Source organism: Eptatretus burgeri, chromosome 7, assembly GCF_056783735.1.
Source record: "Eptatretus burgeri isolate ZD-2024b chromosome 7, Ebu_testis_v1, whole genome shotgun sequence".
In the NCBI taxonomy this organism is placed as follows: domain Eukaryota; kingdom Metazoa; phylum Chordata; class Myxini; order Myxiniformes; family Myxinidae; genus Eptatretus; species Eptatretus burgeri.
In genome coordinates this window covers 3,358,395-3,384,069 of record NC_140967.1, presented here as the reverse complement: position 1 = coordinate 3,384,069, position 25,675 = coordinate 3,358,395, and the positions used below count along the sequence as shown (strand labels likewise).

General features: G+C 43.4%; 1 protein-coding gene across 4 annotated transcripts in view; it reads left to right on the top strand.

Annotated features, from left to right (window-relative positions):
• Positions 1-25,675, top strand: part of LOC147022565 (leukocyte tyrosine kinase receptor-like) — a 475,774-nt gene that overhangs the window by 421,931 nt on the left and 28,168 nt on the right. For 3 of the 4 annotated variants that reach the window (XM_085887264.1, XM_085887262.1, XM_085887265.1), the window contains 3 exons: positions 2,563-2,660; positions 4,028-4,120; positions 4,407-4,508. In XM_085887264.1, the coding sequence (XP_085743390.1) occupies positions 2,563-2,660; positions 4,028-4,120; positions 4,407-4,508 (293 nt within the window). Of the gene's footprint in view, positions 1-2,298; positions 2,529-2,562; positions 2,661-4,027; positions 4,121-4,406; positions 4,509-25,675 lie in introns of those variants that run through there. The other variant, XM_085887266.1, reaches the window with a different exon arrangement.

The window sequence follows — 25,675 nt, the reverse complement described above, 5'->3', positions numbered from 1 at the left end:
ACCCCAAATCTCCAAAGAACCAAAAGTCAAAGACCCAAAAGACCCTGAAGACCCAAAATACCCCAAAGACCCTGAACACATGAAGACCCCAAAAGACCTCAAAGAAATATTTGTATTATGAAAGACCTAAAAGACCCCAAATCTTCAAAGAACCAAAAGTAAAAGACCCTCAAGACCCAAAATACCCCAAAGACCCTGAACATATGAAGACCCCAAAAGACCTCAAATAAATATTTGTATTATGAAAGACCCAAAAGTCCCCAAAGACCCAAAAGTTACCGAAGACCCAAAAGTCACTGAAGACCCAAAAGTACCCAAAGACCCTGAAGACCCCAAAAAGACCATGAATACCTCACAGAAATGTTTGTATTGTGAAAGAACCAAAAATCCCCAAAGAACTAAAAGACCCCAAAGACCTAAAACACCCTGAAGACCCAAAAGTCACAAAAGACCAAAAATTCCCGAGGACCCAAAAGATGTCTTAGTAAGACATCATCCTAGGTCAAAAATTTCAATGGATTCGTGATCAGCATGAAAAATGGCCATAAAAAACACCCCTTTTAACGGGACAACAGAGAAAAAGTCGATGTGTGCCCAACCCTATTAAAAGGAGGTCTCACACCACACCCCCTTGTGGGCTTATCTCCAAACTGGGTTAAAAAGCAATCCTGGACTAAAACTAGGAAATCCTCATCTGCTCTTCCCTTTCCCTGTTCCTGGACCCAGTCTATCCCTGGCAAGTTAAAATCCCCCATCTCTCTCTATCGAGTGCAGCCTATGGCTGCTGGTTGCGTCATTGGTTGGGACGCGGCTATGCCGCTGATACAGTGTCCCCCTTACCAGTGCACTGGTACTCATTTTGCCGAACTCGGAAGGATGACAGGCTGAGTCGCCGCTGCTCGCACTGTCGCCGCTGCTCGCCCCCGTCGCACCGTCGCCGCTGCTCGCCCCCGTCGCCGCTGCTCGCCCCCGTCGCCGCTGCTCGCCCCCGTCGCACCGTCGCCGCTGCTCGCCCCCGTCGCACCGTCGCCGCTGCTCGCCCCCCGTCGCACCGTCGTCGCTGCTCGCCCCCGTCGTCGCTGCTCGCCCCCGTCGCACCGTCGCCGCTGCTCGCCCCCGTCGCACCGTCGCCGCTGCTCGCCCCCGTTGCACCGTCGCCGCTGCTCGCCTCCGTCGCACCGTCGCCGCTGCTCGCCCCCGTCGCACCCTCCCCGCCGCTCGCCCCCGTCGCCGCTGCTCGCCCCCGTCGCCGCTGCTCGCCCCCGTCGCACCGTCGCCGCTGCTCGCCCCCGTCGCACCGTCGCCGCTGCTCGCCCCCGTCGCACCGTCGCCGCTGCTCGCCCCCGTCGCACCGTCGCCGCTGCTCGCCCCCGTCGCACCGTCGCCGCTGCTCGCCCCCGTCGCACCGTCGCCGCTGCTCGCCCCCGTCGCACCGTCGCCGCTGCTCGCCCCCGCCGCACTGTCACCACTTCCAATATCCTCATAAACCACACTCCACAACCGTAACCAACTATTATTTACAAATGTCACATTCTGCTACTTGCTGCAAATTATCGATGCGTTCCTTCAACCCAGTAATAACTATCCTCAAATGGACGATTTCCTCACACTTCCTACAACAATAACAACCCTCTGCTTCCCCCATTGTTGACGTGGCCCACATTGAGCAACTGTGACATTTTACATATTCCTCATCCTTTCTCCTTCGCTCTCTATTTATAACCTTCTTCATACTCCCAAGGCCCCAACTGACCACGCTAAACTTATCACAAGGCCTTGCCATGCTTCTTTCAATTAACTAACTGAACTACCCGTTAAAACTGTTATGAACACAACACGAAAAAAATAGTACAGTTCCACAGCCCCTAACACAAATCTCGATAACAAAAAACGCAAAACGCTTTAGGACTGGAAACTTAGCTTTCGAGGGACTGGAAGGAGAGCTCACCACCCAGTCGTCCTCGTGCGCCGATCCCTGAACCAGAAGTTCGGAAGTGACGTCAATCCCCCGTCAAAGTTACCAAAAATATGTTATTAAAATCGATACATGTTCAAGCACACAGATGTAATAATAATGTTGTATTTGAGTAAATTTCCCATTAAAGGGTAATAACAATACATTGGTGCTATATGCTAAAAAAAAAAGCATTTACTTTTTCAAGTTAATCAGCAATCAAGTTTAATTGGCAACATTTTTTATTTTTATTTTATCACCCTTAAACCCATCACTAATATTGCAAATATATTTACAGAAAAGAAATGTTTGTATTATGACTGGTCTAAATCATGCTCACACAGCAGATCTGTGACATCAATCTCTGCAACAACGTGTGGAGAGGAGAGCATAGCGAGCCAATCCATGCAAGTTGATATATAAAATAATTTTGAAAACCCTTTCCAATTGCATCTGCATTGCAATTCCTTAGCAAGAGGATGGAATGATTAATGCATACATTTCATTGATCAACTAATGAGTACTCGGCAGTGTATTGAATTGATTGCTGTCATTGCCCCTCTGGCTGTCACCTCTCCCATTGCTGCGACTGCCCCCTCTCGTTCCAGGGCCATACCTCCAGCCTGACCATGCTCGACCTGCTAACGATGGCAAAGGACATCACACTAGGCTGTCGGTACCTCGAAGAAAACCATTTCATCCACAGGTGCCAACAGAATGAACATAGTGAACATCTCAATACACACATCACCCTCCTGCCGATGGAAAATCGCATCGTAAAACATGTCAAGCCTTAAATACATTTTCCTTATGGAGGAATGTTGAAAAAGTAATACTGTACTTTTAATATTCATTGTTTATTTTCTACATTTTCGCTGAATTATTTCTCCGTTTATCACAGAAAAGTCAAGAAATCTTTGTTGCGGTCCCGCTATGATTTACAATTGGTTTGGATCTTTATCTTTTGTAAAATGCAGTTATATACACTCAAACAATGTTATACATATTAACATACATTTCTCTATTTATCCTATCTGTATGATAGGAAGCAAAAGGGTTCAAGGATAAGCACTCACAATAGTCCAAGACATGCCAACGTATTTTTTGTTGATATTGTGTCCCTTAATTTCAATGTACACGTACCTCATTCATTTTCCTCCAACCTGTCTCTGCCAGTACAACATCAGTTTACAGATTGCTCCTTGAGCCACATCTGCTGCTTCAGTCAATGGGATGTCAACTGTTCAAACATAAGAGTCACTGGAGTCAGATCCGAGCTGTGTGGTGGTGGGGGCACGGGGAGGAGGAAAAAAGGGGGGGGGCGTTAACTGCCTTGACAAAGCCAGTCTCAAACGGTGGTCTGTACAGAAACAGTCTTGTGCACAGACATGGTGTCCTGAAGGAGCTGAACTGTCATCAACATTCCTCAGTATTTGGCCTTCATGACCTGCTTTTAATCGTTGCAGGTGACTGGTGGAATATTCTCCTTGGTTGTAGTTTGTGAAGCATATAGTAAATCAGCAGGATCCTTCTAACATCCCAGAGAATCGAAGTCATAATCTTTCTGGCCAAGAGCTGGGTGTGAAATGTATTAAGTGGTGGAATTGGAATCCATGCTTCTATTGCATGGATTCCAATTTCGTTCTCGGATCCCATTGGTGAAGTCACGTTTCATCACCAGTTAACAGAGGAGTGATAAAGTCAGCTGGATCTGCGTTGGAAGGTTTGAGAAGCCCAGTTCAGCAGCAAGCCACATCATTTGTACTACCTACATTAGGTGGGAGTACTGTAAAGTGCATATGACAAAGGATTGGTGGGAAAAATGACTGTAAACGATACCCTAATAACCTTGAGATGCCCTTATAATGGCAGTATCGCTTTGGGGGCAATTTGTTTTGACCGTTGCTTGCTTTCTTTGAACTCGAGGTTGGAAAGTTTCACAACCCGAGTTCCCAAAACCTCAAACTACAGATGTATCTGCCATATCACATTTCGGTTTTATATCAAATAGTTTTGCAGGATGACTTTGCCAATATATTTGGCTTTGCTAGCCTGGCTGTGTCCTGTTGGCAGAGACATTGCTGCAAGGAACTGCCTGTTGACATCCAAGGGGACTGGGCGTGTTGCCAAGATCGGAGATTTTGGGATGGCAAGAGACATTTACAGGTAATGTTTCTCTATTATCCCTGATCACTGTCTGCCACATAAATCTGTAAAACATGATGATCTACATCTGTAAAACATGTCAAGGCACAATGTTGTTGTTGTTGTTGTTGTTGTTGCTGTATAACATCCACAATCCTCCATTAAGATTAAAAACTGTTCATGAAAAAATCTTAATGACTATTTTATGCCTGTAATGTCGTACTTTCAGTCATGCAAGGTTAAACGATGACACGTCATAGCATATTGACAGGATATAATTTCTAACATATGACTAACATCCCTTCAGGACGAGCTATTATCGTAAAGGTGGCAGAGCGATGCTACCTGTGAAGTGGATGCCCCCAGAAGCTTTCTTGGAAGGCGTTTTTACATCTAAAACTGACACCTGGTAAGACCTGCAATAATGTAGATCACGTTTTTCTCTTGTTAATGCCTTCTGCAGTGGAAGAGGCCCATCAGTGGGTGAGCCTGCTGTGCACACACCACACACAAATATTTGGTTATTCACCCTGACGAGAACACTCTTTATCAATACTCACACGGGGCCGGAATGTAAGGTAAGCATGTGCGTGACGAACAGTCACCCATAACATGGTCGTGCAATCTAGGGTATCGGGCTTTGTACTACAGCACTTGCAAAACAACAGCAATCGACGCATTTATGGCTCAAGGCGCTGTCACACCTTGACGATTTAGCCAGCGTATGCCGACTTGTGAAAAACTTGTCTAAAACGCCGGCACACGTCGAATATGTTATGGGTAAGTTTTGTATACATTAAGAGCACTGCCATACGTCGTAGTACGCTGGCTTTCATCATTGTACTTTGCGGTTGTCCTCAAATTTTAGCATGCTTGAAATTTTACGATGTATGTCAGCGTATGACTCACACGTTCCGCTACGCTGGCCATAAGTTTTAGACACATTATGCGATCGTTGACACATGTCGACACATGTTACTTGTAAGTTACTCATAAGTCAAAACACATCGAGGTAATGATAACCATACCTGAAACTTTTATTTCTAACCTATGAGTAACGTGCTTTGAACCTACAGTATATGTAACGTACCTCCAACGCATATTGACGTATGTAGACGTATTTGATTGACGTTTTCCGGACGACCACAGAACTTACTGAACGCGTTTCTAATTTACAGCTACCGTATAATGGCGTATTTGCAGCGTTAAAAAAAAACAAAAAAAACAACAATAACTTCCGATATTTCGTCACGTGCCGTTACGTCACGTCCGATTGCCTCTTCAGTTTGCTCATGTCTTATTCTTAGTTCCTCCTCTGTGAATATTTTCTGTTTGAGGATATTGTCACGTCGACATCGAAACTTAAAAGCAAATGTCCGAATATATTTTAAAATTCGTGATAGACTAAAAAAAACAAACAAACAAAAAAACAACAACTTCAGATATTTCGTCAGTGCCTTCATGGAGCCAAGGAGAAAAAAATGTGCCTTGACGGAGAAAATAAGTTTTGGGTATGCTAAACATTACCTCGACGTGTTTCGACTTTTGAGTAACTTACAAGGAACTTGTGTCGACGTGTGTCAATGATCGCATATCGTGCCTACAACTTATTCCCAGCGTAGCGGAACGTGTGAGCCATACGGCGAGTACGTCGTAAAATTTTCAGCATGCTTGAAATTTCACGACGTACGAGACGTACCACGGAATATGACAGCGTACTTCATCGTTTTTCAGCGTGCTCTTAACGTATACACAACTTACCCATAACGTATTTGACGTGTGCCAGTTTGGTTTGGCAAATTTTTCATAGGTCGGCATACGCTGGCTAAATCATCAAGGTGTGACTGCGTGGTTGACACTTCCAATTTCCAGGCGGTTATGATTTAAATCGGCATGTGGCAGGTTTTTAACAGGCTACGCCACGAGTTCATCGGCGATACGTGCAGCGCACTATTCCTAAGTTAGACTATCGTTGGGCATAGGTTGTGAACGCCGACAACAGGCTAAGTATTCGTTGGTATAAGTTATCTATAAGACAACGAAACGTTCTGTGCCCGTAACTAATATGTTATGCATACGACCAACATGTTATCAATACGACCAAAACTTTAAAAAACATCAAAATTTCAGTGTACGCCAACGTTTTACATGCATTTTTATACGTTGCCATTGCTGGCTAAATCGTCAAGGTGTGACAGCGCCTTCACATGTGAAATTCAGCAATAAACCGTCACGTGATGACTCCATTTTAATGGAACCTCATGATTTGAGCATTTGGGTTGTAACAAGAGATGCACAACTTCTTCATATACTTTCGGATCATAAGGCATGGCAACAGACGGCGATGATACGATACGATGTTCGCATGATGTTGATACGATGTGCGCATGATGTTGAATTGATAAGGTTAGCCATAATTTAATTTTTCTCCACAAAGCCGGTGATGTTTAACGCAAGTCCTGCTAGGTGGACAATTTCCAATTTTTCTTTTTCAATGCAAGAACTGTGTAAACAGCCATATACATTTTATAAAGGTAAAAATTACACAATTGACATCCGCCCCCCCCCCCCGCCCCTCCTCGCCCACATGCAGTTTCCTTAAAACCCTAAAATAAATAGTTGCCTCATGGTGGTCTATTCCAGGCCTGTGTGTGGACCTGCTTCACCAGGAACCCCCAGGAGGGCATATTAGATCTCAGAACACATGGTCTGTGTTTGTCCCTGATGAAAGTCACTCTGTCGCTGAAATGTTGGACTTTCTTCGCCGTTGTCCTTCCTAAGAGAATAGATATATATTTGGTTGTGCCTTCATGTTTTCCATTCTGCAGTTATGGATTCTCTCAACTGCAACTACAAAAAAACAAAGTTTGAAACCAACAGTGCATACTTTCACAAAGAAGGGATTTCTGTATGTGAGATAAGATGTGAATGGCTGTTTACTCATTCATCAATTCATTCATTGCATTTGATTCCAGATGAAAATCAAAGGCTTTTTTGATCACGTATCCTAAAAGCACGACACGGTCCCATTTTGACCTCGAAGACGGAGGTTATGTTTTAACCCCTGTCTGTTTGTGAGCATGATATTTCAAAAAGTTATGGACAGATTCGAATGAAACTTGGTGGACAGCTTGGGTGTGTGAAAAGGAAGAACGGATTCGATTTTGGTGAAGATCCGAATCCGGATCCGATAATGTTTTTTAACATTCTAAGTGATTCTTCACCTTTGAGAGATGGGGCCAAAAATAATATGTCGCATGATATTTCAAAAAGTTGGCATTTCAAAATCAAAAAGATTTTGGTTAAGGTCCGGATTCAGATGCGGCCAATCAGTGGGATACAACACGTAAACTGTGGAGGTATGCGCTCTACCGAGTGTCGTTCTAGTTCTAGTCTTATCATTTAAGTGGAAATGATAGAATGTGCTTCATTCTTACTTATTTTGGGCTGGCACGATAGTTTAAGTTTAGTGGAACTCACCTTTGAGTATTGTGTCTGTGTTCGATTTGGCTATAAAGAGTATTTTTGATTTATTTATTAATCAATTAATCGATTAATTTTTCATTTTTCGATGAATTACTTAATTTTCAGAGTTACAGATTCGGATGAAACAGTGGTTGTGTTGGTCTGCCATTAGGCAATTGATTGAGAAATCAATTGTTTTACGATTACCATTTATTTTAATTACGCAATTAATCACTGAATCAATCGATCATTGCACATCGCTCACTCGAAATCCGTCTCCATATGCTGCACGGCGAGTGAGTATCGGTTGTACATATTTACCCCAGAAGTACATCTGTACACACAAACTATCATTTGTGCACATTCACCTCAGAAGTGCCCCGCTCCTTCCCAATTCTGTCTCCATGTGCTGCACGGCGGCATCGCCGGACACCGAAGGCGCCCCAGTGATGTCGCGCGCTGAAGGATTTGTTATTCATTTAATTGGCATGGGGATGGTGTACTTTAAATGTACCTCTACTTGCTTGTATTTTAATCAAAAATGCTCAGTGATAAATCGTACCTTGTTGTCGATATTTGTTTAATTCGTTTTTTCGTACAGCCTTGGCCTTGTCGGATAGCTGGTGCTTAATCATATTTCCCCTCTTGGTTTCCCCCTCATCCTGATCCCTCTCGACTAACTCCTTGTCCTGCACCCTCTGGGCTTCCCCCTCACCCTGCAACTCTCAACTTTCCCCTCTTCCTGCCCTCTGCCACGTTACCCCTCGTATTGCCCCCTCCCATCTTCCCAACCACTCCGTTAGTCTGTGTGTTATACCATCCTCAAAACTGTGACAGCATCTCTCTCACAGACAACATGGATCAACTTTTCACCACTCATCCCAACTCTTCCTCGTATGTGGTGATTTCAATTATCATCATTCAACTTGGCTGAGTGATGGTACATCTCTCACCAGCCATGGCACTTCAGCAAAGGACTTCTGTGACTCTTCACTTCCCTTGGCAGGAGAGATTCACTTACCTTGGCAGTGATATTCATGTCTCTGCTGGCTGTGAGCCCGAGTTCAATAGACGTCTGGGTCGGGCCTGGGGAGTCATGGATTCACTGGATCATGGGGTGTGGCGCTGTTGGTACCTGTGCGGGAGGACGAAAGTCCGGGTCTTCAGGTCGTTGGTGCTTCTAGTCTTGCTCTACGGATGTGAGACTTGGACTCTGACCAGGGATCTGAGATGGAGATTTATTTCCTTTGGTACCAGGTCTCCTGGAGAATCCTTGGCTATCGTTGGTTGGACTTTGTGTCCAACGAGCGGTTGCTGAGAGAGACTCAAATGAGATTTGTGACCTGCATAGTCCGTGAGCGTCAGCTGCAGCTGTATGGACTCGTGGCTCATTTTCCTGACTCTGATCCTGCTCGCCAGATTCTCTCAGCGAGGGAGTCTCGTAAGTGGAGGAGGCCAGTGGCCCGACCACGTGCCTTGCGGTTGCAGCAGGTTGATCAGCATCTCAAAGAGATGGGGATGGGCCAGACATCTGCCTGGGGGATGGCAAGATGGAGGCTCCTGGAGTACCGGCGGAAAGTGGACGCAGTGACGTGTTGCTCCGGTGCATGCTCCCACATCTGACCTGACCTGCCATCCTGCCTTCCTCTCCAATCTGTCTGCATGTGAAATCCAAGACCAACTCCATACATGGATTACTGACTTCCTCTACTCTCAGAGCGAGCATTTGGTTCTCAACAGAATCCTTACTTCTCCTCTCCCTGTCAAGGCTGGAGTACTCCAAAGCAGTGTTCTTGGCCCCAATTTATTCCTAATCTTCAACAATGATCTAATTGTCTCTGGAAAATCGTCTTTATCTTTTTGCTGATAACTCCACTCTCTGCCGTGACATCTGTCATCCTTCAGACAGACAGGCAGCTACCTCTTCCCTCTCTTCAGACCTTGACAAAAATCACAAACTGGTCAAGCTCTTGGAACATGTCTTTCAACCCTGAGAACTCCAACACATTCCTCACTCCCTATCAGCAAAGAGACAAAGAGGACTAACCCGCTCAAAGAGGTTCAGTTACTCAGTCTTGCAACTCACTCTCAGCCATGATCTCTCTTGAGCAAACCACATTTCAAAGTTGGCTTCCAAAGCCAGATGTTGACTGACCATCCTCCTTCACACAGTCCTTCCTTAGCACATCTGAACTCCAATCCACCTTCAAGGCTTTCATCCAGAGCTTGATGGCGTACTGCTCTCCCCTTTGGGCTGGCTCAACTGCCTCACATGTTGCTCAGTGTAATGTGGAAACAAAGGCCTTCAAAATCATTGGAATGTCCCGTGATGAAGCTGAGTGTATGGGGCCTATCACTTTCCCACTGCAGACAGGTCGGTGGTCTCTTTGTCTTTTACCGCCTCCTTTCAGGTCTTGCACCCGCTGCTCTTTCTGTGCTTTGTCACCCTCAGGTTTCTGTAGGCCTCACATGGTTCACCATCAATCCCCTCCTAGTGAAACTGAAAAATCCAGAACCACTGCTCAATTTCACTCAATTGTCCCTCATTTCTTCCACCTGTAGAATAATCTCCTACACTCTCCTCAATCTCATTAGTCCCTCCCTTTCTTCAAGACAGCTGTGCACCACCATATCAAATCATTCCCCATCCAAAACCATGATCTATTCCACCCTTGTTAACCCCACCCAAAATCCTCCTAATTTCAAATTTCCAGTTTTTTTCCTCCTGTGAATTTCCTTCTGTATCCATCTTTCCCACCCCATGCATCCTTTCATGACCCCCATTGTTTGTTCAAGTTTCCCACTATCTTGTCCTTCAACTCCACTGTTGTTGTCCCCCACCCTCTCTCTGCTGCTGCTCCTTTTATCCTGTTACATCCTGATCCAGTCAGTGTACTAGCTGTTCCATGAGCCTTGCTTCTGTATGCAAAAAACAAAACACAAACAAGCAGCATCACAGCGAAACATGTGAACACACGCACACACACACACACACACACACACACACACACACACACACACACACACACACACACACACACACACACACACACACACACACACACCTTGGAAAGCAAACACACTGGAAGAAAAGAGCTCATTTCATGCGCTCTCGTTTATTCCACCATATCCACATGGTTGTTCATTTTTGTGCTCGTTTGTGTTGGTGTGTTGCACATTGCTGATGAGAATCCTGATTGCTTCCTTGAATTTGTTGGATCGGACAAGCCAATTCTGGTGACAATGATGGTTAATCATGTTCCTTACTGCTCTTCACAGCCATTGTCTCATTGCATAACGGTATTCTTGGCTCAAGCTCACAGCAGGTACAAAGAGATGAGATGAAGCGTCATCGGATACCATAGTGCTGAGGAGCAGATGAACCGTTGCCTGCGGCACCTACCGGACTGACCTTGCAGCCTGGGAAGGGAAGTTAATTATTTCCGATGGTACAAGGTAATTGTGCGGGGGCTTTTGTGGCATATGAGTGAGCATTTACAGGAAGAAACAATGAAATCGAAATAAACTTCGACAAAATCAGCCATTTGGCCCACGTGCTGTCTCTACACCAAATTAACTTCATCTGTCAATTTCATTGTCTCGTCCGTGCTAACCCTTTTATCATTCCCCTCAAATGAACAATATTTAAATCACGTTTATTATAATCAACTTATTCATTCATTTTAATGTCTCAGGAGGGAATGTCACCACATTGGTCTACTCTTTTTGAAAGACAAAGTGGCATCTTTAACAATTAACCGACCTTTACAATACATTCTTCAAAAACAGACTGAAACTAGAAGGGCACTCGGTAGAGCGCATACCTCCGCCACGTAATGCCTGATCCACGAGAACACATCGGGCCCAATACATTTTTGAAATGGCATGCTAGATATCGTTTGTGGCCAGATCTCTCAATGGTGAAGAATCATTAACAAAAATTAAATAATTCTCCTATCCAGATCCGGATTCGGATCTTCACCAAAATCGAATCAATTCGTCCTTGTCGCACACCCAACCTGTCCACCAAGTTTCATCCAAATCCGTCAGCGACTTTTTGAGATATCCTGCACACAGACAGACAAACACAGACAGGCAGAGAGGGGTGGAAACATAACCTCCTTCACCTTCGGTGGCGGAGGTAAAAATGCGATGTGGTAAAGGTGCAAACAAAGGGTAAAACATGCAAAACAATGCTGCATCACTCATACACATCCTTACACTCTCACGACACACACTAATGGGACAAAGCACACCTGCTCGCATTGCTATAGTACGCCCGACGAACACTCCGTATAGGGAGACAAACCAGGTCGTGGGAGGAAGGGAAACATTCCACGACCACAAAAGTACTCGAGTCTAAAATTTCGAACAGGAGAGGGCTCTTGTAACCTCCATTTCACATCAACTTATGGTGACATCAAACACTTGAAAATGGTACGTGCCGCCGCCTTGCTTGACTGACATTCAGCATTTAAAAGGATAAGAACACGGATAATCCTCATAAGTCCGCTTCAATTGGGAAGAGGAAATTCCTCCTGAGGAAATACCCTCCTGAGTGCGATGAAAAAGGAGGCGCCATCGATGTGACGTCGCTGGTACCAAGAATGCCCTGCGAAGTGAACATACCCCCCTAAGCTCAGTGGCTGTGTTTGTGTCGTCTGACCATTATGTGTGTGTGCGTGCGTGCGTGCGTGCGTGTGCGTGCGTGCGTGCACGCGCTCAATCACGAGCCTTAGATCTTGTTTAAAAACAAAATGCAAATCAGCAATCATGTTCGCACGCTTATGGTTTATTATTCTTCTTCACTCCATGCTCTGGCACGTCACCAGAAGATAGTTGTGAAGAGATTAAAACTGAGCCTTGTGTTTGGACTTGTGCTAAGAGCCAAAGGAACTCCATGTGTTACGGACAAAACCTCTCCTGAAACCAAGTCGACGACATGCAGTTTGTTACAAAAACTGTATCGTCTTCATGTGATTCTTAGTTGGGAGTCCGTGCTTTTTAAAATATGTCTGTACCTTCAACAGCACCCATTTATTAAATTATATTATAATTATATACATATTTACTCGTATATGCATACCTGGCTCTGTCGGTATCGATTTTCTCAGATATCGATATACCAATTGGACTCGTATCACCGGTACCACCGGTATACACTGGTACAGAGATCTAAAAAAAAATAATAATGATTTTTTTGTTTTTTACGCACGTTCCAAAAACACTTAATGGTCCAATGGTTCATTACGTATTCATATTTGATGTACACATCATTGACACACAGTAATCTTTCAAAGTATTCCCACGTGGGGTTTTCTTTTCTCATGATATAAATGGTTATTTTACTTCCAACTTCAACTTTTATTAAAAATGGTTTTGTTTTGAAGCGAGATCAGTATTGGTCATTTGCCCAGGTTGGTATCGCAATCATGGATCACCATGTTGTTATGACTATTGTACCGGCACAAGTAGCGCAGATCCAACCACAAGGGCAACGGACAACACAATTGCTTGTACGGTGCTCGGGTGCTGAGGGTTAAAAGTTAAAACGTATTGTACCTACTTCCTGGTATGTCTTGACGTCGTTCGTTCCACAGTTTCAGGTGTAGCCGAGTGTATTAAAGCTTTTAAAATGATATACAGTGGCTATAGAAAGTCTACAACTCCTTTCAAAATTTTCAATTTTTGTTGCCTTATAGCCTGGAATTAAATTGCATGAATACAAATTTCAGAAAATGAATTAAAAGTACAAAACTAGAATATCTTGGTTGGATAAGTGTCCACCCCCCTTGTAATCGCAATTGTAAATTATCTCAGGTGTAACCAATCACCTACAAAATCACACATCAAGTTCATTGGCCTCCACCTGTGTTCAATTTAGTGATTCTGATTATTTCAGAATAAAATCAGCTCTTCCTGGGGGTTTCCTCTGCTGGGTGGTGCATTTCACATCAAAGACTCAACCATGAGCACCAAGCAGCTTTCAAAAGACCTCTGGGATAAAGTTGTGGAAAGGCACAGCTCAGGAGATTGGTATAAAAGCATTTCAAAGGCCTTGAATATCCCTTGGAGCACAGTCAAGACAATCATTAAGAAGTGGAAGGTGTATGGTACTACCAAGCAAGACCCTGCGTAGATCAGGCCGCCCCTCCAAACTGGATGACTAAGCAAGGAGGAAACTGATCAGAGAGGCCACCAAGAGGCCAAGGGCAAGTTTGAGAGAGCTACATCTCTTTATGGTAAAGACTGGTCACTGTGTGCATGTGACAACAATATCCCAAGCACTCCACAAGCCTGGCCTGTATAGTGGGGTGGCAAGAAGGAAGCCATTACTCAAAAAAGCCCACCTTGAGTCCCATTTGAGGTATGCAAAAAATATTCTGGAGATTCTGAAGTCATGGGAAAAAAGTTTTGTGGTCTGATGAAACCAAGATGGAACTTTTTGGCCAAATGCAAAACATCACATTTGGCACAAACCCAACAAAGCATATCTCCCAAAGAACACCATCCCTCCTGTGAAGTATGTTGGTGGCAGCATGGTGTTATAGCAATGTTTCTCATCAGCAGGGACTGGGGCACATGTCAGGATAAAAGGGAAAATGGATGGAGCAAAATACAGAAAAATCTGAGTGGAAAACCTGCTGCCCTCTGCAAGAAACCTGAAATTGGAACGGAAGTTCACCTTTCACCATGACAATGACCCGAAGCACACAGTCAAAGCTACACTGGAGTGGCTAAGAAACAAAAAGATAAATGTCCTTGAGTGGACCAGTCAGATCACCGACCTACATCTATCGAAAATATGTGGCCTGACTTGAAGTTGCTGTCCATCAACGCTCCCCACACAACTTTGTTTTGAAGGCTCCTCCAGGCCTTCAAAACAGCTGTTCACCACTACCTCTTATCTTCCCCCATTCAAAACCTCGATCTTTTCTACCCCCGTTAATCCACCCCAAACCCACCTCCTACAAATTCCCTGCTTTCCTTCCTGAAAGTCCCTGTAATGTCCATCTTATATACCCCGTGTTCCCCGCCCCATCCCTCTCCCTTCCACAGATCTCTGAATGTCTGTTCCCTACTGTTTTGTCCTTCCCTCTCCCACCCCTCTTGTCTCATGCCCCCTTGCTGTGTGTTAGCTCTCAGACGAGCCTCGACAATGTATACAACAAAAAAATAATAATAAATAAAAAACTTGACTGAGCTTGATCAGTTTTGTACAGAAGAATGGGCAAATGTCCGATCTTGGTGTGCAAAGTTGGTAGAGATCTATCCCAACAGACTCACAGCTGTAATTGCTGTCAAAAGTGCTTCTACCAAGTACTAACTCAGGAGGGTGGACATTTATCCAATCAAGATATTCTAGTTTTGTATTTTTAATAAATTTTCTGAAACTTGTAGATTGTTTTTCTCTTGGAAGTTGTGGTTACGATGTGTAAATAAAGGAAGAAAAAGTTTAATTTAATGCAATTTAATATCAGGTGCGAAGGCAACAAAATGTGAAAATTTTGAAAGGGGATGTAGACTTTCTATAGGCTCTGTATATACTGCCTTTAATAACAAAATGTGAGAAATTTGAAAGCGGATGTAGACTTTCTATAGGCTCTGTATATACTGCCTTTAATAACAAAATGTGAAAAATTTGAAAGGGGATGTAGACTTTCTATAGGCTCTGTATATACTGCCTTTAAGAACAAAATGTGAAAATTTTGAAAGGGGATGTAGACTTTCTATAGGCTCTGTATATACTGCCTTTAATAACAAAATGTGAAAAATTTGAAAGGGGATGTAGACTTTCTATAGGCTCTGTATATACTGCCTTTAATAACAAAATGTGAGAAATTTGAAAGCGGATGTAGACTTTCTATAGGCTCTGTATATACTGCCTTTAATAACAAAATGTGAAAAATTTGAAAGGGGATGTAGACTTTCTATAGGCTCTGTATATACTGCCTTTAAGAACAAAATGTGAAAATTTTGAAAGGGGATGTAGACTTTCTATAGGCTCTGTATATACTGCCTTTAATAACAAAATGTGAAAAATTTGAAAGGGGATGTAGACTTTCTATAGGCTCTGTATATACTGCCTTTAAGAACAAAATGTGAAAATTTTGAAAGGGGATGTAGACTTTCTATAGGCTCTGTATATACTGCCCTTAATAACAAAATGTGAAAATTTTGAAAGGGGATGTAGACTTTCTATAGGCTCTGTATATACTGCCTGTAATAACAAAATGTGAAAATTTTGAAAGGGGATGTAGACTTTCTATAGGATCTGTATATACTGCCTTTAATAACAAAATGTGAAAATTTTGAAAGCGGATGTAGACTTTCTATAGGCTCTGTATATACTGCCCTTAATAACAAAATGTGAAAATTTTGAAAGGGGATGTAGACTTTCTATAGGCTCTGTACATACTGCCTGTAATAACAAAATGTGAAAATTTTGAAAGGGGATGTAGACTTTCTATAGGCTCTGTATATACTGCCTTTAATAACAAAATGTGAAAAATTTGAAAGGGGGTGTAGACTTTCTATAGGCTCTGTATATACTGCCTTTAATAACAAAATGTGAAAAATTTGAAATGGGGTGTAGACTTTCTATAGGCTCTGTATATACTGCCTTTAATAACAAAATGTGAAAATTTTGAAAGCGGATGTAGACTTTCTATAGGCTCTGTATATACTGCCTTTAAGAACAAAATGTGAAAATTTTGAAAGCGGATGTAGACTTTCTATAGGCTCTGTATATACTGCCTTTAATAACAAAATGTGAAAATTTTGAAAGCAGATGTAGACTTTCTATAGGCTCTGTATATACTGCCTTTAATAACAAAATGTGAAAATTTTGAAAGGGGATGTAGACTTTCTATAGGCTCTGTATATACTGCCTTTAATAACAAAATGTGAAAATTTTGAAAGGGGATGTAGACTTTCTATAGGCTCTGTATATACTGCCTTTAATAACAAAATGTGAAAAATTTGAAAGGGGATGTAGACTTTGTATAGCATCTGTACATACTGCCTTTAATAACAAAATGTGAAAATTTTGAAAGCGGATGTAGACTTTCTATAGGCTCTGTATATACTGCCTTTAATAACAAAATGTGAAAAATTTGAAAGGGGGTGTAGACTTTCTATAGGATCTGTATATACTGCCTTTAATAACAAAATGTGAAAAATTTGAAAGGGGATGTAGACTTTCTATAGCATCTGTACATACTGCCTTTAAGAACAAAATGTGAAAATTTTGAAAGGGGATGTAGATTTTCTATAGGCTCTGTATATACTGCCTTTAAGAACAAAATGTGAAAACTTTGAAAGGGGGTGTAGACTTTCTATAGGCTCTGTATATACTGCCTTTAATAACAAAATGTGAAAAATTTGAAATGGGGTGTAGACTTTCTATAGGCTCTGTATATACTGTCTTTAATAACAAAATGTGAAAATTTTGAAAGGGGATGTAGACTTTCTATAGGCTCTGTATATTCTGCCTTTAATAACAAAATGTGAAAATTTTGAAAGCGGATGTAGACTTTCTATAGGCTCTGTATATACTGCCTTTAAGAACAAAATGTGAAAATTTTGAAAGGGGATGTAGACTTTCTATAGGCTCTGTATATACTGCCTTAAAGAACAAAATGTGAAAATTTTGAAAGGGGATGTAGACTTTCTATAGGCTCTGTATATACTGCCTTTAATAACAAAATGTGAAAAATTTGAAAGGGGATGTAGACTTTCTATAGGCTCTGTATATACTGCCTTTAATAACAAAATGTGAAAAATTTGAAAGGGGATGTAGACTTTCTATAGGCTCTGTATATACTGCCTTTAAGAACAAAATGTGAAAATTTTGAAAGGGGATGTAGACTTTCTATAGGCTCTGTATATTCTGCCTTTAATAACAAAATGTGAAAAATTTGAAAGGGGGTGTAGACTTTCTATAGGATCTGTATATACTGCCTTTAATAACAAAATGTGAAAAATTTGCATTTCTATAGGCTCTGTATCAATCATTATATGACTCCAAACTTGTGAGTGGTGTGAGCACCAGAATCTTGTCCCGTACAGCGCTTGCTGCACGTCCGAGAGCGATAAGCCCTGCCTGCCATGCAGAAACATTATCTCCCGCTCCACCACCCACACCTGCAATCATTAATTGAATGCGGTCGGGAGTATAATGATGATGTTTACCTGTGTTCTACGACCTAAGGCAAACTCTGTGACGTCACCGTCACAACGCAGAGATAAGTCTGCGGCTCCCTGAAGAGAGCATCTCGCAGAACAAATTACAATGATGTTAAATGTAATTATTTGCGTTGTGACTGTGACGTCACAGTGTTTGGCTAAGGTCGGAGAACACAGGTAAACATCATATGAAAGTATTCACACCCCTTGACTTTTTTCACATTTTGTTGTGTTGCAGCCTGAATTTAAAATGGATTCAATTAAAAAAAAATTGTCGCCACTCCACACAAAATACCCCATCTTGACAAAGTGAAGACATGTTTTAGAATTTTTTCGCAAATTAATTTAAAATGAAAAGCTGAAACGTCTTGAGCCAATAAGTATTCCTAAATACGTCTACATAAGTATATATACATCCATAATGAAAAAATGACAGGAACTCAAAGGAAAATGATAATGCACTTTTGAAACAGATAAATGGACAAATTAAACTTCCACCCAGATAAAATTAAAATAAAATATATAATAATAGATGTGAATCGAATATTATATCATTCCAAGTACCTTTTAATTTTTTTTAATTTGTTATTATTTTTAATTTATTATCTTTGAATACCAAGTCGAGGCTCATGTAAAAGTGAATACAGAAACATATAACAAGGCAGGACACAAGAGGGGCAGGGAGAGGTCAGATATGGTAGCATTAGCTTTCGCAGCACGTGACTGCGTACAATTTCCGCCGGCACTCCAAGGGCCTCCGTCTGGCCATCCCCCAGGCAGATGCCTGGCCCATCTCCATCTCCATCTCCTTGAGATGCTGATCAACTTGCTGCAACCACGAGGCACGTGGTCGGCCCGTTGGCCTCTTCCACTCACGAGGCTCCCTCGCTGAGAGAATCTCTTGAGCAGGATCAGCATCAGGAAAATGAGCCACATGTCCATACAGCCGCAGCTGATGCTCACGGACTATGCAGGTAACAAATTAAATTTGAGTCTCTCTCAGCAACAGCTTGTTGGACAAAAAGTCTGACCAGCAATAGCCAAGGATTCTCCAAAGAGACCTGGTACCAAAGGAATGAAGTCTCCATCCCAGATCCCTGGTCAGAGTCGAAGTCTCACATCCATAGAGCAAGACGCGAAGCACCAAGGACGAGAAGACTCAGACTTTCGTCCTGCACAGGTCCCTGCAGCGCCACACCCCATGATCCAGACCCATAACTCCCCAGGCCCAACCCAGATGTCTATTGACGTTTGGCTCACAGCCAGCAGAGACATGAATATCAATGCCAAGTTCAGTCAATCTCTCCATGACCTCAACTTCATCACCACAAACAGGTACAGACAGGACAGCAGCATCCAAGATGTTATTGCAAGACTGGATCTTAGTTTTCACCCAGGAAACCCGTAATCCCACCGGTTCAGACTCCTCATTCAGCACCTCCAGGACCCCCAAAAGGATATCCAGTCTCTGCAAAGATGACTGTATCATCTGTGAAATCAAGGTCAGATATCATGGCATTCCCAAACGATGCACAGCAGCTTGATCTCTCCGACATCCTCCTCAGAATCCAGTCCATACAAGTGCTGAAAAGTGTGGGGGCCAGTACACACCTCTGAAGAACTCCAGTAACAACTGGAAATCAGTCAGATGGTATCACCACATCTCACAGCACTCTCAGTACCAGAGTACAGTTCAGACATCAAATTGATCAGTTTTGGTGACACCCTACAAATACTAAGAATCCTCCAGAGGGCATCCTGATTCACTGAATCGAACGCTTTGCAGAGATCAACATAGGCTGTGAGCAGCCCCTGCCAAAACTCTTGTCTGCATTCGATGAGGACCCAAATAGCAAGGATGCGATCAATCATTGACCTCTTTGGTGTAAAGCCTGACTACTCTGGACACTGGTGCTCAAGCAGATGGTGGTGAACCCGATCAAGAATTATCCGAGCAGAGACCTTGCCCGACACTGAGAATAGTGTCACCCCTCGGTAGTTGTTCATTGGAGGGTCAGCAATAGGGATAGTAACAACCCTGACATCAAACTCGACAGCTGGTGGATCAGCCTGGTACAGCCACTCAACATAACCTTCACTTCGTACTCCTCTGTCAAGAGCCCAGCAACCTCCACTCAAACTGTAGTTCACTGAGGGATGGGCTTGGATGAACGCAATGCACGAATTCCCCTGTAAGCAGGAGGAGACTCACTTGATCACAGGTGATGCTCGACCCCCTCACAGATTCCTCGAACATAGGCCTCCTTGTCCACCCTCAATGCACGTACAGTTTTACGCCTCAGCTCGCTGAACAGCTCAGCTCTGCCATTAAGCCTGCACTGTGACTCTGATCAATGGTATTCAGTGTCCCTTGAGACAAAATTCTTCTTCACCCAACGGTGAGTTCCAAGAGATCTACCGGCAACTTCAAGGAATGTGGTCTTGAAGGCACTCCACAACTCTTCAGGATTCCCCAAAGCACCCAGACCCCCCCCCCCCAAATCCCCACTCAGCCTTTTCGCAAACTCCTCAGCTACCCTCTCATCCTTGAGCTTGCCAACATCCAGCCTCGGCTGGGATGGTACCATTCTCCCAGATTTCAGCTGAAACTTCAGAGTTGCCACAACAAGCTTGTGGTCGGTATTGAGGAACTGAGCACTCCGGTAGACCCTACAGTTCTGGATCATCCTCCATTGACCATCAATGAACACGTGGTCAATCTCCTTTGCCACACCACCAGTGTTGGAATACAAAGTCCAGGGATGAGCTTGTCGGCGCTGAGACCATGAACCTGCCACCCTAAGTCCGTGACTTCTTGCAAAGTCAAGGAACTTAGTGCTATTCTGGTTCAGTTCCAGACCCATGCGGACCAACACGTCTCATAACCATCCCTATCAGTTCCAGTTGATGCATTGAAATCCCCCAAGACGAGAAGAGCATCTCGCCTGGGGGCACTGATCAACCAAAGACTCAAGCATGGCAGAGAATGTGTCCTTCACAGTGAGATCGCTCGCCTCAGTTGGAGCATAAACAGAGACCAGGGAAATGACACCCACGGAGTGATGAATCCTTAGTCTCGTAATATGCTCGTTGACCATTGTTATCTCAATTATCATTGGAGCCAGCTTATTGGACACAATGACAGCAACTCCTTGGGCATGGTAACCATCAGTGACCAGACCAATAGTAGGTGTAACCACCCGCCATGATCTCGCCACTATCCGGTCTCCGAACCTCAGAGAGTGCTGCAATACCTTTGTGCAAACGCTTGAGCTCAGATGATAACAGGCAGGTGATCACCTCTCTTAGAAATAGGACTTTCCAGGCACCCACCCGAAGCGACCGCCTCAGGTGGATGACACCTCAGCACCACCCCGCCACCGCAATCTGATTCTGGTAGTTTACCCTGTGGTTGTCCTCCGGTCATCAAGGAATGTGAGTCCCGAAGTCTTTGCCGCAATCCCGTCGTCTGGTGAGCTGCCCTGCGAAGGCAGCAGCACAGAAGGTACTCCCACGGAATGGGTTTTCAGATTTCCTGACATTTGTGGGTTTTGCGGAATGAAGTTTTACAGTGGCCACAGGGAGAGGGAAGCACAAAATAATGGGGAACAAAGACAAGAAGATATCTGCGGAAGGGTGGGGTACACAGGGTAAAAAAGATGGTACTTCAGGGACATTCAGGAAGGAAAACATGGAATTTGAAGGAGGTAGGTTTGGGGTGGATTAACAGGGGTAGTAAAGATCAAGATTTTAGATGGGGGAAGACATGAGATGGTAGTGAACAGCTGTTTTGAAAACCTGGAGGGAGGAGTGGGATTGAAGAGAGTGTGGGAGTTTGTTTCAGAGGCAGGAAAAGAGAGGAATGAAAGAGTGAAGGTGAGCAGTGATTCTTGATTTTGGCAGTTTTACCAAAAGGACCTTGAGTGCCCTGCTGAAATACGGGGGGGGGGGGGGGGAGGGGGACATATCTCAGACAGAGCAGCGGGGAGGGGGGGCGAGACCGGAGAGTAGACTGTAAAAGACAGAAAGACCGCCGACCTGCCTCCGATGATAGACCCAAAAACTCAGCTTCATCGCAGAAAATACCAATGATCCCAAAAGCCTTGGTTTACACAGCGTGAAGTCGAGTGAGGTGTGAAGTAGGAGCACCACCACAGAGGGAGGAGCACTGCTCCATCAGACTGTGGATGAAAGCTTTGTATATGGTTAGGAGCTCAGGTTTGCCAAAGAAGGACTTTGCACAATGTAGGATGCACAGTCAGCGACTGGCTTTGGAGGCCAGCTTGCAAATGTGGTTTTCCCAGGAAAGATCATGGCAGATAGTGAGATCCAAAAGCTTGAAAGAAAGGACTTCAAGGGAATTGCTAAGGAAGTATATGGGGGGGGGGAGGGTTTCTTAGATAGTCCTTTCGGAGAGACATGGTGAGGGTGTGAGATTTGTCAGGATTGAAAGACATGTTCAAAGTGTTTGACGAGCTTGTGAATTTATCCAGGTCTGCAGAGAGTAAAGGCGCTGCTGCTTGCTGATCAGAGGGATGAGAGATGGTACGGCAGAGGGTGGAGTCATCAGCAAAGACATAAAGAGGATTTTCCAGGGAATCTGAGAGGTCTCATCAACTCATCCTGGGAATTCTTTCAAAGAAACTTGCTCTCCCTCATGCACAGATTTATCCCCTCTCGTGTTCAGTTGTCTTACCCTTCCTCCCGCCCTTGGTTTACTGAAGCTTGTGGCGAGGCAGTTGTCCTGAAACAACTTGCCTTTGCCTCATGGAAAGCAAACCCAACTGAGGGCAATCTCAGTTCTTTCCACAAAGCTCGGAACAAGTGTGTATCTACCCTCAGGAGATCCAGAAAACAACATCTTCCTCATCTCAAGTCTGAACTCTCAAACCTCTATCCCTCCTCAAAATCCTGGTGGCGTTTAATCAAATCTGTTTCTGGTGTATGTTCCCCCTCCATCCCCTCCCTTACCTCAAATGGCCGCACTGCTGATTCCACACGTGATAAAGCTGAATGTCTAAACTCGGTGTTTGCAGCTAAATCTTGTGTCCTAAACCCATCACTATCTCTACCCACTTTACCCAGTCGCACCCAACTGTCCCTGGACTCTGTATCCTTTTCTCCTGACAAGGTGGAGAGCTTGCTTTCAAACCTCGAGTCAGATTCTGCAACCGGTCCAGACGGCATCAGCCCATGTGTCCTCAAAGCCTGCTCTTCTGCTCTTGCTCACCCTCTCTCTGTTCTATTCACCCTCTCATTTGCCCAAGGTCATCTGCCATCTGCTTGGAAATCTGCTAACATCACTGCCCTGCATAAAAAAGGTGCAAAAACAGATCCCTGTAACTACAGACCAATCAGCCTTCTCCCAATCATCAGCAAGGCGATGGAATCCATCATCGCTTCAGATATGAAATCCTTCCTCTTCTCCAATGGCTTGATTTCCAATCATCAATTTGGTTTCAGACCAGGTCACTCTACCCTGGATATGCTGCTTCTGCTCTCCCATCAATGGATGGAGGTCCTCAATGCCAGACAGGAAATCCGAGCCGTATCCCTGGACATATCACGTGCTTTTGACACAGTCTGGCACCCTGCCCTACTCACCAAACTCTCTTCCCATGGTATTCAAGGCCATCTCCACTCATGGCTCGCAGACTTCCTCTCCTGTCGCAGTCAACGTGTGGCCCTAAATGGAGTTCTTTCATCCCCTCTTCCTGTGCAGGCTGGAGTTCCTAAAGGTAGCGTTCTGGGCCCTGTTCTTTTTCTGGTTTTTATCAATGATCTCTCGGACTCTCTGGAAAATCCTCTATTTCTCTTTGCCGACGACTCCACCCTCTGCCGTACCATCTGTCATCCCTCAGACCGGCAAGCAGCAGCTTCTTCGCTCACTGCAGATCTGGATAAAATCACAAACTGGTCCAACACGTGGAACATGTCTTTCAATCCACACAAATCTCACACTCTCACTATGTCTCTTCGAAAGGACCGTTTACAAAACCCCCCCATCCACTTTCTCAACAATCCTCTGGAAGAAGTCTTTTCTTTCAAGCTTCTAGGTCTCACTATCTGCCATGACCTTTCCTGGGAAAGTCACATTTCCAACCTTGCCTCAAAAGCCAGTCGCCGACTGGGAATCCTCCGTCGTGCCAAGTCCTTCCTCGGCCCTCTTGAGCTCCTGACCACTTACAAAGCTTTTGTCCGTAGCCTGATGGAGTACTGCTCTCCCCTCTGGGCTGGTGCTCCTGCCTCCCACCTTTCTCGGCTTAACGCTGTCGAAACCAGGGCTTTTAAGATCATCGGCATCTCCCGCAATGAAGCTGAGTCTTTGGGCCTCTCACTCAATCACCGCAGGTTGGTCGGTGGTCTTTCTGTCTTCTACCGACTCCTCTCCAGCCTTGCCCCCCCTGCTCTCTCTGCGATTTGTCCCCACCACATTTCCACAGGGCGCTCAAGGTCCACCAACAACCCCCTTCTGGTAAAACTACCAAAATCACGAATCACTGCTCATCTTCACTCTTTCATTCCTCTTTTTTCCCGCCTTTGGAATAAACTTCCTCACTCTATTCTTTCCCATTCTTCCCTCCAGGCTTTCAAAACAGCTGTTCACCACCACCTCTTATCTTCCCCCATCCAAATCCTCGATCTTTTCTACCCCCGATAATCCACCCAAGCCCACTTCCTTCATTTCTCCTGCTTTCCTTCCTGAAAGTCCCTGTAATGTCCATCAGTAGGGTAAGAATACTGATTCTGGCTCACTTTTCCCCATGTAAATGAATGGGGGATTTTCAGCGATTTATATTTTTTTTTCCCTAAAAATAAACCCCCTTTTTATCCCAAGGTATATTTATTTGTCTCCCCTTTTAACCTGGAGGTTGAACCTCATTGAATTGAACAGCTCACTCATTGAACCTATAAAGATTTGTTCATTCTCAAATTCCTTCAATAGTTTAATTTTCTTTGCACAATAATCCCCATCTAAAATATTGACAAACAAAACATTTGAATCTTTATATTTTTTAAGATACCCCATTTGTGCCATTACGAAATGATAAACTTCTCTTAATGCTCTTGTTTGACCACCTCCTGAGCCACATATCATTTTGAGATTATAGTAAATTGTTTTTTCATTGTTCAATTGATAACCATCAAAGTTTTCAGTCCATTCAAGGATATTCATTTTTTTCTTTACATCCTCTAACTTACTAGTTTTTAAATTAATTCGCTTATTTGTTTTATTTACCTTTGTTTTAGTTATTTTTTCAATAAGACTTATTTGATATTTTTCACATTCATTATGTTTTCCATTTATATACCAAGACTGAGATTTTCTCCACTCTTTAGTTTGATTAATACTTGGTTTAACCATTTATATATTGTGAAAAAACCAAGTGTAGCCCTTAAAAACCCTAACCCATCTTCCCATCGTTAAAACATAATCTATTTTATACACTCTATCATACAATATCCATATGGAACACAATCTATTCCATTATCTAAAATAAATCTCTTATCATCAAAGGCTCCTAATGCCTTTTTATTTACTTCTTCACTATATATGTTATGTTTATAACTTCTTATTGTATTCATTTTCCTATATTCTTCTTTCTTATTCATCAAACAATTATAATAATTTCTAAAAGTTATTGATTTCTTTATTACATATTTCTTTATTCCCTTTAACCTCTTATCAATCTGTTCACCATACTTATAAGCATATGCCTTTGCTCTCAATCCAATAAACTCACTCATTACTTTTCCACCCAACTCATCCTTAAACTTACCAATAACCTTTTCATTCTTTTTGGAAAATAACTCACTCTTCTTGCTGAAATTACTTGTATCATATACTCCAATATTTTTCTTCATATCTTCATAAACATCATCAGTTTTTATATCTAGGATAAAACTATCAGTATCCATATA